Source organism: Lissotriton vulgaris, chromosome 7, assembly GCF_964263255.1.
Source record: "Lissotriton vulgaris chromosome 7, aLisVul1.2, whole genome shotgun sequence".
Lineage (NCBI taxonomy): Eukaryota > Metazoa > Chordata > Amphibia > Caudata > Salamandridae > Lissotriton > Lissotriton vulgaris.
Window position 1 is genome coordinate 1,026,939,929 of NC_141695.1, and position 14,915 is coordinate 1,026,954,843.

The following is a 14,915-nucleotide window of genomic DNA, read 5'->3' on the forward strand; positions in this document are numbered from 1 at the left end:
GTGTTAATTTTTTGTAAATTTTACTCCACCCAGAGAAAAATATGGATTGTCCCTGTTTTAAAAGAATAAGGAATTAGGTCTTGTCGCCCTGCATTTGTGGCACTCCAAAAATTAGAGACAATTTTTGTTGTAGCCTCCGTTACGGCCTTTTTAAAAATGTTTTTAGATTAAGAAAAACAATTATAATGTGATAAAAATCAAATGAACTTAAGAGTTTTGTGCCCCCCTCGTGAATTTCCTTTTTAAATGTATTTTAATGTATGATGATATTGTATGTCCTTTTATGGTTATATATCTGTGTAACCAAATAAAGTATTATTGTATTATATTGTATTTTATTATTTTCCTATCCGCAGCTCTCCTTAGACTTATGTCCCCACACCATCAAAGTTTCCATGCTCTGGCCTCGTGGTTCCCACTATTAGAGGTTCTGTAGCTCTCATTCATGTGTAGGGTGGTCAATGAAAACCGGGAACTATTGCTAGCAAGTGATGTCTTCCATTTCTGGACAGGAGAGGAAACCTGGAGATGAGAGGGAGAGATGCAAGGAAGAGGTACAGGAGTGGAAGTATCTTGGAATAGTGGAGACAAAACTCAATAGGATACTGACTGGTGTTATAGGAAGGGTTAAAGTAGTTGGTGTTCAGGGTTGGATGCAGAGGCTGTTGCTAATGGTGTCTGCCAACCTTCCTAGAAGCAATGGGACATGTTTAGGATTGAAGGGTAAGGCCAAAAACAAAATAGGAGGGCCTCTCTGAACTGCATAAAATTTGGAAGAATATGTGTTCCTGAAAAAAAGTAAGACACCATAATTGGAAGAGATTGCTGTTCTATTTGTTTGTTTTTATCTTTCATTCATGGTGCCTGTGAGACAAAAAGTACCCAAATGGACATTCAATTCATTGCTGAATCCGGTAAGAAAATGATTTCAGGTCCCCTTCTCCATCTTCAAAACCATCACCCTATGGATGGCACCTTGCACCATGTGACTCCCTATTATGCCAAGAGACAAGAAAGGAAGTGAACTCTATTTTACACAAACACCTATTAAGAAGATTATTCTCTTGTGCCATCAGAGGTGTGTTTCATTGCTTTTGGGGCCTGGAGCTCGATTTAGATAGGGGCGATTATTGAAAGTCCTGTTTTGCTGGAGGTTCTAAATCCCAGGCAGAATCCACTGGTGAATTTTCCTGCACCATATTATCAACTGGGTTTACCGCGACATTGGAGGATTTGCTATTCATACCAACACTAAATCAGTTCCTTTTTACTCTGAGCTAGTTATTAATGCGTATTGTTACTGTGTGCTAGGTTGTTTGCGGTGGTTAGTTGTGAACATGCTTATTCTTGTTGTAGTTCTCGACGTATTTTTGTCAATTCACAACTACTCTGTTCTTAAAAGTTTCTCACTCTGGTGCTTTACTCCCTTTATATCTTTATCAGGCTTTAACTTACAGCGCAGATATCAGTAATAAGCCTAAATCTTGCATCCCTCTATAAAGGAATCGGGCCAAATGTTAATGTATTTATTTGGTACAAGTACACTTATGACCCAAAGTCGAGATTTCCCTCCTTTCTGGACGTGCAAATGTTTCCCATATTGTGCAGTTATAATGTTATTGCTTTTCAAACGCTACCAGAAATTAGGAAAATCTACCACTGTTCATAGCAGTCTCAGGTTTGATATTGTACCTGTAACATTGGAAGTTATGGTGTGAAAAGAGAAAAAAAACAATTAAAAGGCCGTTTTTCAGTGCTAGAAGACCTGTGATGGTTCAGACATGTATATGTGTATGTCATGTTGGTTACTGGTTCACTTAGGTGAGTTCTAAGCCATTTTGTGTGCGAAAATGCAGCTTTGTGCCTGATACTTTATCTTCCAAAGTAGGGCAACATGCACAGGTGAAGTCCTTCAACACGAGTTGCCAAACTTGCAGGAACCCCGAAATCCCTTCATGTGCCCATTGGTTAGGAGATTTAGGCTAGCTGACTTCCTAAAGCAGTTGTCATTACTAGTTATATAGAGGTCATCTTTCTCTCTGCCCAAAACCTCTGTTTGTTGGTAATCTACGTGGAGAGCTTGGCTGCTCCAAAACATTACTTAACCTTCAGAATGGGCCGCCGAGAACCAGGTGTAAAACAGTAGACATGCTGTCTTGCTTTCGTCAGATTGGCTCCAACAAATTTCAAGTACAGAACACTGGAGAAAAAAATTAGTTGTAGCCTCTATTTTAAAAGGTAAAATACAAACTTTGTTGTGTTGAATCCCCTAATATTAGTTCATATTATTTCAATAAATATCAAACCATATCAAACTGGATTTATAAAGTGAGGCTAATAACCCTTGAGGGTATCCAGGGGCTGAGAACTCTGCTGCTAGTGAGCGTTCTTTTGAATAGCTTTTGAGTCCTTTCCTGAATTCTGGTAGAGAGGATGAGGTTCAGAGGTGAAGTGGGAGGTTGTTCTAGGACTTCACAGCGAGGCAGGCGAAAGAGCGTCCACCACTGTTGCTTCGGCAGATGCGGGTGTGAGCGTGGAAGAGGGAGGCAGAGCGCGGGAGAAGGAGGTGTCTGGTGGGTTGGTGGAAGTTGAGGCGGTGGTTGATGTATGTTGGTCCTTGGTTGTGTAGGGCTTTTTAGGCGTGAATCAGCATTTTGCATTGCCATCTCTTCTGAATGGGCAGCAGTTGAACTTCTTGAGGTGGGGGGTTATGTGGTTCCGCTTTGAGAGGTCGAGGATGAGTCAGGCTACTCTATTCTTTATTGTCTGCTTAAACAAACATTTAGAAGACAGAAATCCATTTGCTACGTTTATATTTTTGACTACATTTGTACTGAGGTGTGTCAAACAATTGGCTCTATTTCAAAGAAACTAGAACCGTTTATGAAAATTGCTTATGAAAAGAAATGAGCCAGAATATGAATATTTACTAAATGTATCAGAAATTAGGCTTTATAAGTTTCTTGTAGGTTACATTTGTAAAATACACCTATATTGATTGCAGAGAAATTAAGTGTTTGATAATGGTGGTGCTATTTGCACCACTCTGGCCAGAGGAACAGAAATGGGCGCAGAAGTCAAATATGAATATGAGTGAGGCTTGAATTCAATTATATTCCAATATTCATTATACCAAAAAGAGATTGTAGCAAGGGTGGGAGAGTGCAAGTGAAGAATGAACAAGAGTGTGGATAAACAAAATATGAAAAGATGTGAAGGATTTCCGGCACTTAAAAACCCAAGGAAACAGAAAACTACTTAGCATTATTTTTATAATATATCAGCGAAAAAGCCTTATGATTTATATGCTTTTTCAAATGCAAATGAGAACTAATTAAATATTCCAGGGTCTGCCAGAGTACCCAAGAGCAACATTTATCCAGAGCATAAAACCATATAGGTGTATATAAAAAAGAATGTCCCAGATGCACAAAATGGATACACAGTAGGTAACATTTTCTGCCACATGAGCTGCAGGGTCTATCTATTCTAGTATGCCCATCTAAGTAATTACAGATGTAAGGTCATATGTTAAGAGAAATAAAACAAGATTTACAAATTGGGTCATATGGTGATGCCCATTACTGCAAGTCTGTCAGTTCCATCAAAACATGTTCTGCTGCTATTAATATGGTACTTAATATTCCAGCCTACCAGAGGTACAGCCAAAGTATGCCACTGTGCTCCCCAAAATGCTAGCTGATCAGAGGTGCTGCTCAACTAAGTCAGTGCTGCTCATTGTAACAGGAAGCTGTTCGCTGAGTCACGGGGCATGCTCAGAGGGCCTGAACTACTGGTCGGGGTGTTAGGACTGGTGTAGGTTACATAGGCTCAAACACAAGACAATAGTAAGCCACAAGTACTTACTTGAAACCAGCGTCTACATTGTCCCAGTATGACAATCCAACATAACAATGAAAATGTGTGCACTGCTCCGTATGTAAAAGACTCTGCATTGCCAAAGAATCACATTGTCCTGGTTTGTATAACACAATTGTCATTCAAAGATCCATGGTATATAGGTAGGCACAACACCATTGTCAGACCAGACACTAAATTGTCCTGGTACGTGAAGAACCTTTGCAGTTCAAGCATAATCATTGCAGGGTATAAATTAAAAAAAAACTGTGATGCCAGGAACCAAACTGCCCCCTCATGATAACCCCCGTTTCTGTGGAAGCATCATAACCATCATTTATCCAGTCCAACTCTTATCTCCAAACAGTGTCGTTCTTTCCTGTTAGGCTATGTATGCATACACTTATTGCTGCAAGGGCTGGCCACCAACAAATAGTCCTACTGAAGAGATTGATGGAAGCATGCACACACATCTTTTGCATTTCTGATGTTTTTGCCTCTGCATGAAGGTAGAAGAGTCTTCTGCTCGAGCCGCCAGCTTCGATCATTGAGGTATTAAAAAATGTTGTAAGGAAGTGCATGCATGGATGAAGATGGACTGAATTGCAAACAAGATTAATTACCAGTGGTCGAGATTGATTGAAGCAATACACCTATCACTTCTTTGTTTTTCTCGGTGTGATGTCCTGAGTGTGGATGGATATGCCGAGACCTGGGTCCTATAGGACTCAACCAGGATCATTCTGAAGATGCCCAAATACACAAACTGGTCTGGAGTTACTTGTGTTCAGAGAGGGGCCGTTTCTGGCAGGTTAGACTACATTGTTTCTACTGAAGCAGGACCAAGGCTGATTTACACATGGCTGGTGTCTGTCTGAGATAGAATGGTGGAAAAAACAATAACTTTGGTCCAGGGTAATCACCAGTGACTGAGTTCAATTCAAGCAATACAGCTGTCACCTTTTGTTATACTACATGCGCTGTGACATTTTTTTACAGGTGACTTGCATTTCTAGCAGGAAAACAAAGGGTGGTGCTTTTGAGTCAGAGGAGCAAACTGGTGCATTGGTGTTTACAGAGTTAAGTATGCCTCTGCACTTGGAAGCCTTCATGGTAGCAGGGTGAATTATACATTTAGTAAAAATGATCATGATTAGTGCATCTCATCTAGCCTTGGAACACCACTCTACTCTGCAGCCTTCCGGGAAAGGCCATAGGGCCCAGATGGACAGTCCATTCCTGCACAATGTTCAAGTCAGTAGTAGTAGTTGCAAATTCTTTAAAACATATTTTTACTGGCATTTTTGAGAGTACAGTATTATACAGTCAAGTACTACTCATCAAGCGGATCAAGGACTTGCAATTCTTAAGGTGTTGTTCAGTCTGTTATGGCCAGCTAAGTGCTTTATACCAGTTGATGTCACTATTGGGACCTGGGGATGGGCTTTTATGTATCTCTTGAGTATTCTGCCTAATAAAACCTACATCTGCCATGTGTGTTGCTGTTATCTGTGTGATCTTACAATCCCATATCTTTGATTTGGGTCCCTTTTGCGTCTGCTGGCAATAATTTCTTTATTTTTTACATTCTGAATATAATTGTCACGTTGGATGAACTAAGTGAAGTTCTCTGCTCTAATGCCCATTCCTCTAACATCACAATGTGCTGTTCCTACATAGAGATGTATGTTTGTGTCCTGAATCCTGAATGCCTAGTCACTTCATGTAATTATAAAATTAAGGTGGCATACTTTCACATTGTTACAAAATAGCCATAACTGATGTTATGATATGTCACCATGGGTCACCAAGACAGGTCGTTGTCCGAATAGGTAAGCTCCAAAGCTATAGCTGCTTATTCATTTCCCCATCCTGCTTTAAAAACTGTTTTTATCTTGTCAGTCATTAGCATGCCTGGCCTTAGAAATGTTAGTACAGTCTTGTATTAGGGGCTCCTTTTCATTGTCCTGGGAATGAGAATGAAAGAGACAAGACCACACCACTCGGGTCATTTAACTCTCCTCCTAGTCTCAGTTTGCCAAGTTTTTGGCAGCTAGCCAGAGCCCCTAAGAACCTTCCTTAGATACCATACTTACCTGTAGAAGAGAGGCAGCAGTGACACTACACCACACCATACCACAGAGAAACTCTACTCTTCTTGCTGCCTTCCTCTCATCCATGGCTGACGTGGAGGTATAACCTTTGTTAGCCCATCATATGCTGCCCTGATTGGTCTGCTCCCTTTTTCCGTGTGTACAAAGGTAGCATTTGGTGTAAGGGCTTTCCGCCTGTCTTGACCTTCTCCCTTAAGTAGATGCCCCTCCTCTTCCTCTAGCTTCTCTTGTTATGGTGGCAGATTGGGACGCTGTCCCTGGAGACTGAGGAAACATCACAGGTGTCCCATCAAGGTTTGCAAAATCCAACACCCAACTAGGCCTTGACCTGATGTGGGGAAGAAAGATCCAATCCCATTCCTTTCCCTCTGTGCTGTTGCTCTATTCTCAGTAGCCAACGTGGTTTCAATGTTCCCTATGTCAGACCTAAAAGCACTGGATGTAGGCATGTTGGTGGCAGGCACATAGCTTCTGCTATTGCCTGATCATGGCTGCCCGAGACTTAAGGGGCAAAGGTAAGCAGTTGAAATTCTTTGGCTTGAAGTGAAACATTAGGAGAGCTATCTCCTGGAACCACACTGGAAGAGGGCACAATAAGAGGCAGACAAGATGGTGACCCTGTTCCAGGCAGTAAGGACATTTACTAGACTAATTTCCAATTCGTCTTTATCATTTCTGTTTTTTTGTTTTGTTTTTACAGTGGCTCTCTCGCCAAAACCTGAGAGTATTGTTATTCAAAATAAAGAAGAAAAGAAAAGAAGAAATAAGAAAGGGAAAGGAAAAGGGAGAAAAAGAAACCCTTGTTTGAAAAAGTTCAAAGACTTTTGTATACATGGAGAATGCAGATACATAAAGCAGCTTAATGTTCCTTCATGCATGTAAGTTAATGTATAGACATGTTTTTGACAAATGCATGATTTTTAAGAGTTCTACCACACTCGTATCAGTTATTTTGGCTTTTATGTTAGTTTGATGTTTCAGATGTGATGCACTTTGTAGTATATTTATTAACAATTTAATTTATCAACAATTATAGTCAAATTGGAGTGGATTAGATGTGGTCTAGTGCTCGCTACTTTAAGATACATCAAAAAGGCAATGGAACAAAACACTGAACAACCGTTTGCTTAACGAAACAACTCTTCAGCTAAAATATTTAGAATGCGTGGTAGAGGTAGACTGGGATGCTAACTACAACATCTAATTGAATGCCAGTCATTACCTCGCATGCCTTTCCCATGTGTTACTTTATAACACATATAATACATCGCATTGGTCTTTACAACATATTGTATTACATTGTTCTGCTTGTGCTAGTATTTATATATAATGTATATACATATTTTTTTACAGTTGCTTTGTTGGGAGAACCCTTATATCTATATATATATATATATAATATTTTTAAAATGGGATGAACGCTATATATTTGTGTGTGTGTGTGCATGCGTGCTTCTGTGCTTGTGTGTGTTAAAAAAAACATAGAAATTTACTAACAAAACCAAACATTACAGGAACGTTATAGTGAGATTGAAGTTTTACCCGTAATAACCCACTGAAATTCAGCAGTTATAGTTTTACTTATAGCTATACTTATGTTAAGAAACTATAACTCGTGGCCTAAAGTTACTTAACAGTACGAGTTATAGTTTCTTCAGGTAAGTATAACTATAACTTCTGAATTTCTACGGTTTTGATGGTAAAACGTCAGCCTGACTATAACGTCCCTGTAACCTTTGCTTTTTTCTGTCATTTTTTTTCTTTTTTTCCGTAAAGTAATTTATAATTATTGTACATTGTAAATGTAAATGTAATACAATCACCTTATTTGGCCGGGCGCGGCTGGGGGAGTAGGCAGGGCATGGTGTGTGAGAGGGTGAGTGTTTTTTGTGTTTCCCCATAGGGCTTCAGATTCGCGGATCCATTTCGCATTGACACTAGGGGCTCGCTCAGTGCGCCGGGGTGGATTTTTTTGCCCATGAGGGGTCCCTCTGAAACCCTTCCATGTGTCCTATCGGGTCACAATACCTCTGTCCTGACCCCATTACTTGTCTTTTTATTTATCTTTTCTCCCCAGGGACCCAGCCAAGAAAGAAAATGGCGGCTGCAACTTTCCTTTCAGGTTGTGGCTAGCTAGTAGGGGCTTTTTGGCTGGATCCGTAGGTACCTGCGGATCTACAAAGGATCCGCATCCATAGATATCTATATTTTACTTTCTTTAATAACTACCGAACAGATTTACAAAAAAATTAAAAATGGCCCTTTGTAGCCAAAAATCTAGCTTTCTGAAAAATTGGTATAATTCTGTTCAGTGGTTTGGGCTGAAGTCGTGTTAAAAAATGGTAAGTTCAAATAGGCATTGCATGGGGAAAAAGCATTTTGGGACCCACAATTTTCTCGTTTCCCCCCACTTGACCAGTCACCTAGAAACTTTCTAAACAGCAGCTTAAGTACCGGGACACTAGTTTTGAACATTTCGTGAAGATTCATTAAACGGCACCAAAGTGATCAGCAAACAAAAACACTTTGTCTATGGAACAAGTTTGTCTTAACTATAACTACATACTGTCTATCGCCAATAGGTAATATATCATGTCAGTTACCTCTTGTCCATTACATGCGGGGCGTGGGATCTGTCACTTACGCTAAAGACAGTTTTGCTCTACTTCCTTAAGCAGGATCGAGTTGTATTTTCAGCTCCTCAAACAAAACGTGACTGTGCATTTAACCCAATTATTATGTTATCGAGTGACGCACTCAAAACGAGGGAAGCCACTGCTGAGGCACGATTTGAAAGCCTCTCAACTAGCATTCCCAAAACCAATGAGGCAACACCAATTACAGCCAACAGTGATGCTAAGACTCTGCTGAAGAGTCTGGAAAAGCTATTAAGAAGTGAACTCGCCAAGTGGTGGGAGAAGAAATCTCTGGAAAAATATCGGGATGCTAACAGAGTTCCCAGAGGCCTAAGAATCCTTACAGTTCCTACTTATGAAAACCCTGACCCTCAGATGCTACAGGAATGGGCAGACAACAGCCTGCAAAGTTCTATGAATATGGTGAATATTCTAATTAAATATGCTGAATCAGACCGAGACAAACTACTAGTAGAAATAGACAAAACACTGGCACTGTTGGAGGCTACTGGAGAAACAGAATTCATAGCCAAAAGCAAAGCGGAGATCGATATCCGCACAAAAAAATTGGAAGACAGCATAATAGAGCGCAAGGTAACCAAATTTGCGAGAGACAAGAACGACTACGCTACTGGAAGGATTTTTACCTTCTCAAGAAAATATGACAATTTAAAGCGCAAAGCACTATCTAAAAGTAGCAAAACATCGAGCAGCAAAGCAACTACAACCAACCAAAGCTCTGGTATTCCAATCGATAACAGTGACACCATATCAATCAACTCCTTAACTTCAAACAGTGAAGACGAAGGTACCTCCACATCTGCAGCTTTAGACCCAGACATTAATTACACTGTAGTAGAGGAATTGGGTTTTGTAAACGAGGACCGGCGCTACTCCCTGCGCTCCCGGAATCCTCCAAACCAAGCCGGCAATCAGCCAGCCAGCGCAGGCGCTCAAGGCGGAAGCACCACAAAAAGAAATACCTCACAGGCAAAAACAAACAGGAACTGGCGCAAATAATTGGCACTGTGGACAATACAGTCATCAACCTATCAGACACTATCCTCACTAAGGCAGAAGAACAGCTTTTGTCTCTTGGTCTCTCGTATTGCCCGCCCAACAAATTTTCCTATAATCAAACCCGGATCGACCTATACAAGTTTGTTAGAAAAATCAAACTCATCAAATATTTTAAATTGGAAGCCAAACGCAAGCAAAGTGGGGCAGTAGCAACTCCTTCCAATATGGAATCCAACCTCCAAGTTAACGACAATGCTGGTTTACAAGACCTGTATGACCTAGCATTTGAAGGTACGTCTCAAACTACGCCCACTGTCAGTCAAGTGTTCAATGTCAACAGATCTGCAACTACGCCCTTTAGACCCAAGTCCACCTTCTTTCCCCTCATGCCTCGTGATGCTGTTGACATCTTCAGCGACCGTGTTATTATTGAACTAAAGGCTCTTAACAGGTCTATCATGATGCAACGGAAACAACTTAAGTACAATGACCGACAATACAATCTACTCATTAATAAGCTACAATCTGACAACAATGTCGTCATAAAAAATGCTGATAAGGGTGGCAACACGGTTCTCTGGAAAACCACAGACTACATCTTGGAAGCAGAAAGACACTTGTCAGACACTACTTGCTACACCCTCTCATCACAGTTTGCGATGGTCCAGAATCAAAACCTGATACGCAAACAGCTGACTTCATGGAAAAGACTGAGTCTCCTTACCAAAGAGGAATGCAACTTCCTATCCAAGGATCATCCTGTAACACCGCACTTGTACTTTCTACCCAAAGTGCACAAACTTGTTACCCCTACACCAGGTCGACCCATAATATCAGCGATTGGGAGTATGACGGAAAATATTTCCAAATACGTTGATTTCTTTCTCCAGCCCCATGTGGCGAGTCTTCCTTCCTTTCTAAAAGATACCACCGACTTTCTGACCAAGATTGGTAATATTGTTTGGTGCAATGACTATTTGTTTTTGATTCTTGATATCGAATCGCTTTACACCTCTATCAACCATCAGCATGGTGTAAATGCATGTCAATATTTTCTCAATTCACGTGCCATTTGTTTCAGAGAACACAATTCTATGTTGATTGCTATGATTAAACTGTGCCTGACCTCCAACTATTTCCGCTTCAAGAACAACATCTACCAGCAATTGCGCGGTGTGGCTATGGGCTCGTGTTTCTCCCCCAGCTATTCATGTCTCCATGTTGGTTGGTGGGAGGAGCACGAGCTCAGAGCCACACATGCGCACTGGTCGCCTTGTATCGCGCACTACTGGCGTTACATAGACGACATTTGCATCATCTGGAAGGGCAGTCAAGATCAAGCCCTTTCATTTGTATCAGACTGCAATAACAACACCCTGAACCTGAAATTCACTGCTACCCTTAGCAGCACTGAAGCCGAATTTTTGGATGTACAACTGTTCATCAAGGACAACACCCTCAAGTCCAAATTACATCGTAAAAGTACGGCGGGAAATTCCATCCTGCACGCACATAGCTCCCATCCTGCCCATACCATCCGCAGTATCCCGTTTGGCGAATTTATTCGCATTCGCAGAGTCTGCAGTGACCCTGATTCTTCTGCTATCTGCCTTGAGGAATCTAAACAACGTTTCCTGCAAAGAGGTTACTCAAGAGCCATACTGGATCAAGCTTTGGCCAAAGCTTCGTCATTAGATAGAGCCTCACTACTTAAGCCCAGAGAGCACTGTACCACTGGCACTAGTGATAACCAGGATGACTCCCAACGTACTGTCAGGCTCATAACCACTTTCAGCTCGCAAGAGCGTAAAATCAGACGCATCATAGGCACTGAATGGCCTATTATTCTGACTGACCCAGTCTTAGGTCCATTATTGAGTGAAACTCCTACCATTACTTTCCGACGTGCACCATCCATGCGTGATGCACTCGATAGAATTGCACCCGAAAATCCACCCAAACCCAACAAAACCACCAAAATGGGCTTTTTTAAATGCACCTCCTGCCGTGCCTGCAACTTTGCAACTAATGCCACTCACTATGTTACTGCTTTCAGTGACACTCCTATTCCCATCAAGGAACACCTCACCTGCAGATCAGAGTTCGTGGTCTATAAACTGAAGTGCACATGCAACTTAGAATACATTGGCAGTACCAAGTTGCCAGTGCATCAAAGAATACTGCAGCACATAAGGGCCATTGTCAACAGTGACAGCAACTATCCAGTTGCTCGACACTTTGGGGTGGTCCATAATAAGAAACTTAAAGACCTCCAATACACGGTTCTCTGTTCAGTGCCCCCACCAAGCCGGGGAGGTGACCGTGAAAAAATGCTCAGGCAGCGCGAAACCCAATTAATTTTGTCCCTCGATACCAAAGCCCCTAATGGTCTCAACTTGACTGAAGATTTGAAAAGCTTCCTGTAATGCTTCTTTCTTCTCTACAGTTTTGTGGTCTGGTCTCTGTATTTAATTTCACGCTTTAGCTTTTTCCTTTCTCTCGCTCAGTTTAGGCGTCACTATTTGTCTGTTGGCCTATTAGCCCATGTACAGCATGGCGCAACCTTATAATCATGACTCTTGTTACTATTTTGACTAGGATTTGTTGCCATGCTTTTCATCTCACTTATGTCGCCTCTGTTTTTACTGTTTATCTGTTTCGTTGTCTTCCCTCTCCTCTCACTTCTCATTTTTCACATCTGTGGTTGGGCTCGTATATCTCTTTTTACTTTTTTCACTTATTATTTTTTTAGCACTCTGTAGTCTCCTCCTTTGCCCTTAACTTGGCTCACATGTCTCTTGCAGCATGTTATTTTACGCCACGTTTATCTTGTCCGTATGACCATCTACTGCTTTGTGATGATTTCCTTTTGTGTTCTAAATGACTAATATGTGCAGTATTTTCGGGCACTATGCCGTAATTGCTTTCAGCGCGTCTTTGACACTGAGGTTTGCTATTTTTTTGTTCACATGTAACTCTGTTTATGGCACTATGTCGTGACTCCTATGTTACTTTACATGTTACTCATCCGCAACCAATTCTCTTAGATTAGCGCTGCCTCTATTTTAACTGACATTCACTACTTAAACCCTACTTTTTATCACATTGCACTGCTTTACCTTTAACATGCAAATGTCATGTGGTACATGCTGTTTTCTCATGTGAACTTTACATGCAGGATTAATGTAGACACTGTTGCTTTATTTATCTTTCTGTTTTTTTATTTTTTTGTGGGCGTTTCTTTTCCCCAATCAAGCCCCTCCCACTTGTTGTATATATATCCTCACTTTCTTTGAGTGCATTTGTGTGATCAAGCTCCCCAGTGGAGTGAAACGCGTTACCTCTAAATAAATGTTTTGAAACCTGCTACTCACTCGAGTTGGATTTCTTGATGAGCCTTTCTTTTGACTGTCTGCTGTGGCACTACGAGGTCTGCACCCTGCTGCTGCCTGTCATTCACTGACAGGCTGGGATTCCTTTACATATATATATATATATATATATATATATATATATATATATATATATATATATATATATATAATCAGACCCCCCAGGATATAACTGCACGGATTAGCAAATTTAGCGGCACAAAAATGGAACTTTAGCGGCACAAATATGGAAATTTAGCTGCAATTTTGCGTCATTTTATTTGGCCATTTTTCCTACAACAAACACAGATATCTTCGTTTTTTTTAGTTATTTAACAACATGAAGCTATGTATATTTGTTTTATTTACAATGTAGACACTTTGTTTCCCTCGAAAAGCAAAAGACTGCCCGTCAGCAGCCCAGGGAAGCAAAACCGCGTTACAGACGTAAATTTGGGTGCAGTTATCGCGGGAATACTGGTGTTGTCTTAGGTTTGCGCTAGCTTGTGAATGGAGTGTTAAATCTATCTCCACCTTTGCTGTGTTAAGGTGGAGATAAATCGGAGTTAACTCCTTGTGAATATGCCCTGAGCGTTTCCAGCTATCACTTTATTGCTGTCCCAAGCTAGTTTTAGAGATTATTTTTCTTTTTAAAAACACACCCACATATCGAGCAATTACTTGAAAAACAAAATGCTTCTAACTAATAAATTATTTGTAACTTCCAAGGTGCCAAATTCTGAGTACTGTACAATTAAATCTCCAGATCAGGCAAAATGTTGCTGTGAGTAGGACGCAAATCATAGATGAATGTTTAATAATATTGATCATTCACATGCATATCTCTGATTTAAATGTACTTGTGAAAAGATGCACAAAAATGTAAAAAAAAATCTGGTGCACCAGAAGCTAGCCTTTCTTTCAGGCCTAAGTAGCAAAAGTTACTATTAGCCACTCATTCCTGAGCTACTCCTCACGGGCGCAGGGACTATAGTAGCACGGACAGAAGTGCAAATATGGCCTGAACCATGCAAATCATCTGGAGACATCAGTCCTCGAACCTGCCAGCCTCCTGTCCGGGGTATCTATGATTGTAGTGCCCTCAGCCATTGGAGTGCCCTCAACCAACTTTGCTCTGTTTTAATGAACTTTCAATGTAACGGCAAACACTGCACTGGTTTAAAAAACAACTTAGTGAGCAGCTATTCATCCTCCTCTGAAGCTACGAGGTTTTGTGTTACAAGCACGTGAGACTTAGCACCACAAGTCTTAGGCCTAAAGTGCCCCTGGACCCTTTATTCTTCTAACAACAGGAAGTTTTCATATGCTATGCACTTTGTACTTTAACAAGTGCCTACGGCAACCTCTACGGTGTTTCCAGGCATTCCCCCTTCTAAATCTTTGATATTAAGAATCGCTTTCATCATAGTCCATCAACGAAGGCTGAAGCGCCCGATTTATAATCCCCCCCCCCTCCCCCCAATAGTCTGAGATTGAGACAAATTATATAGCGTAACACCATGCTTTCGGGATATTTATTAGCATATTTAGTGGCATGCCTGTCATAGAGCGCTTCAACGCCTTGTTAAGGGTGGTAAGCGCTATATAAACATAATTAAAATTATAGTTCTGTAAGAAAAACTGAATTTACACATATACCTTACAACTGCCTAATACAGAGAAGGCTTGCAGGGAACACTTAATCAAATCATTAGTTTTTGATTGGTTTTGGAACAAAACCGTGTCAAATCCTTCTCCGTAGTAAAACGAGAGGAAAGTCCTTTGTGCTGACATCTATGTTACCCTTCATACCGAACACACAGAGGAGGTGAATCTTGCAAGCGCAACATACATAGCTACCAACTTTAGAAAATGGAGACATTGGACATTTATATTGCTTCACTATTCAGACCACC

At 40.9% G+C, this 14,915-nt stretch overlaps 1 protein-coding gene across 1 annotated transcript in view; it reads left to right on the forward strand.

Moving 5' to 3' along the window:
• Positions 1 to 14,915, forward strand: part of HBEGF (heparin binding EGF like growth factor) — an 84,595-nt gene that overhangs the window by 28,382 nt on the left and 41,298 nt on the right. Inside the window, exon 3 of the mRNA XM_086931457.1 lies at positions 6,673 to 6,850. Coding sequence (XP_086787583.1) covers positions 6,673 to 6,850 — 178 coding nt within the window. The remainder of the gene's footprint in view (positions 1 to 6,672; positions 6,851 to 14,915) is intronic.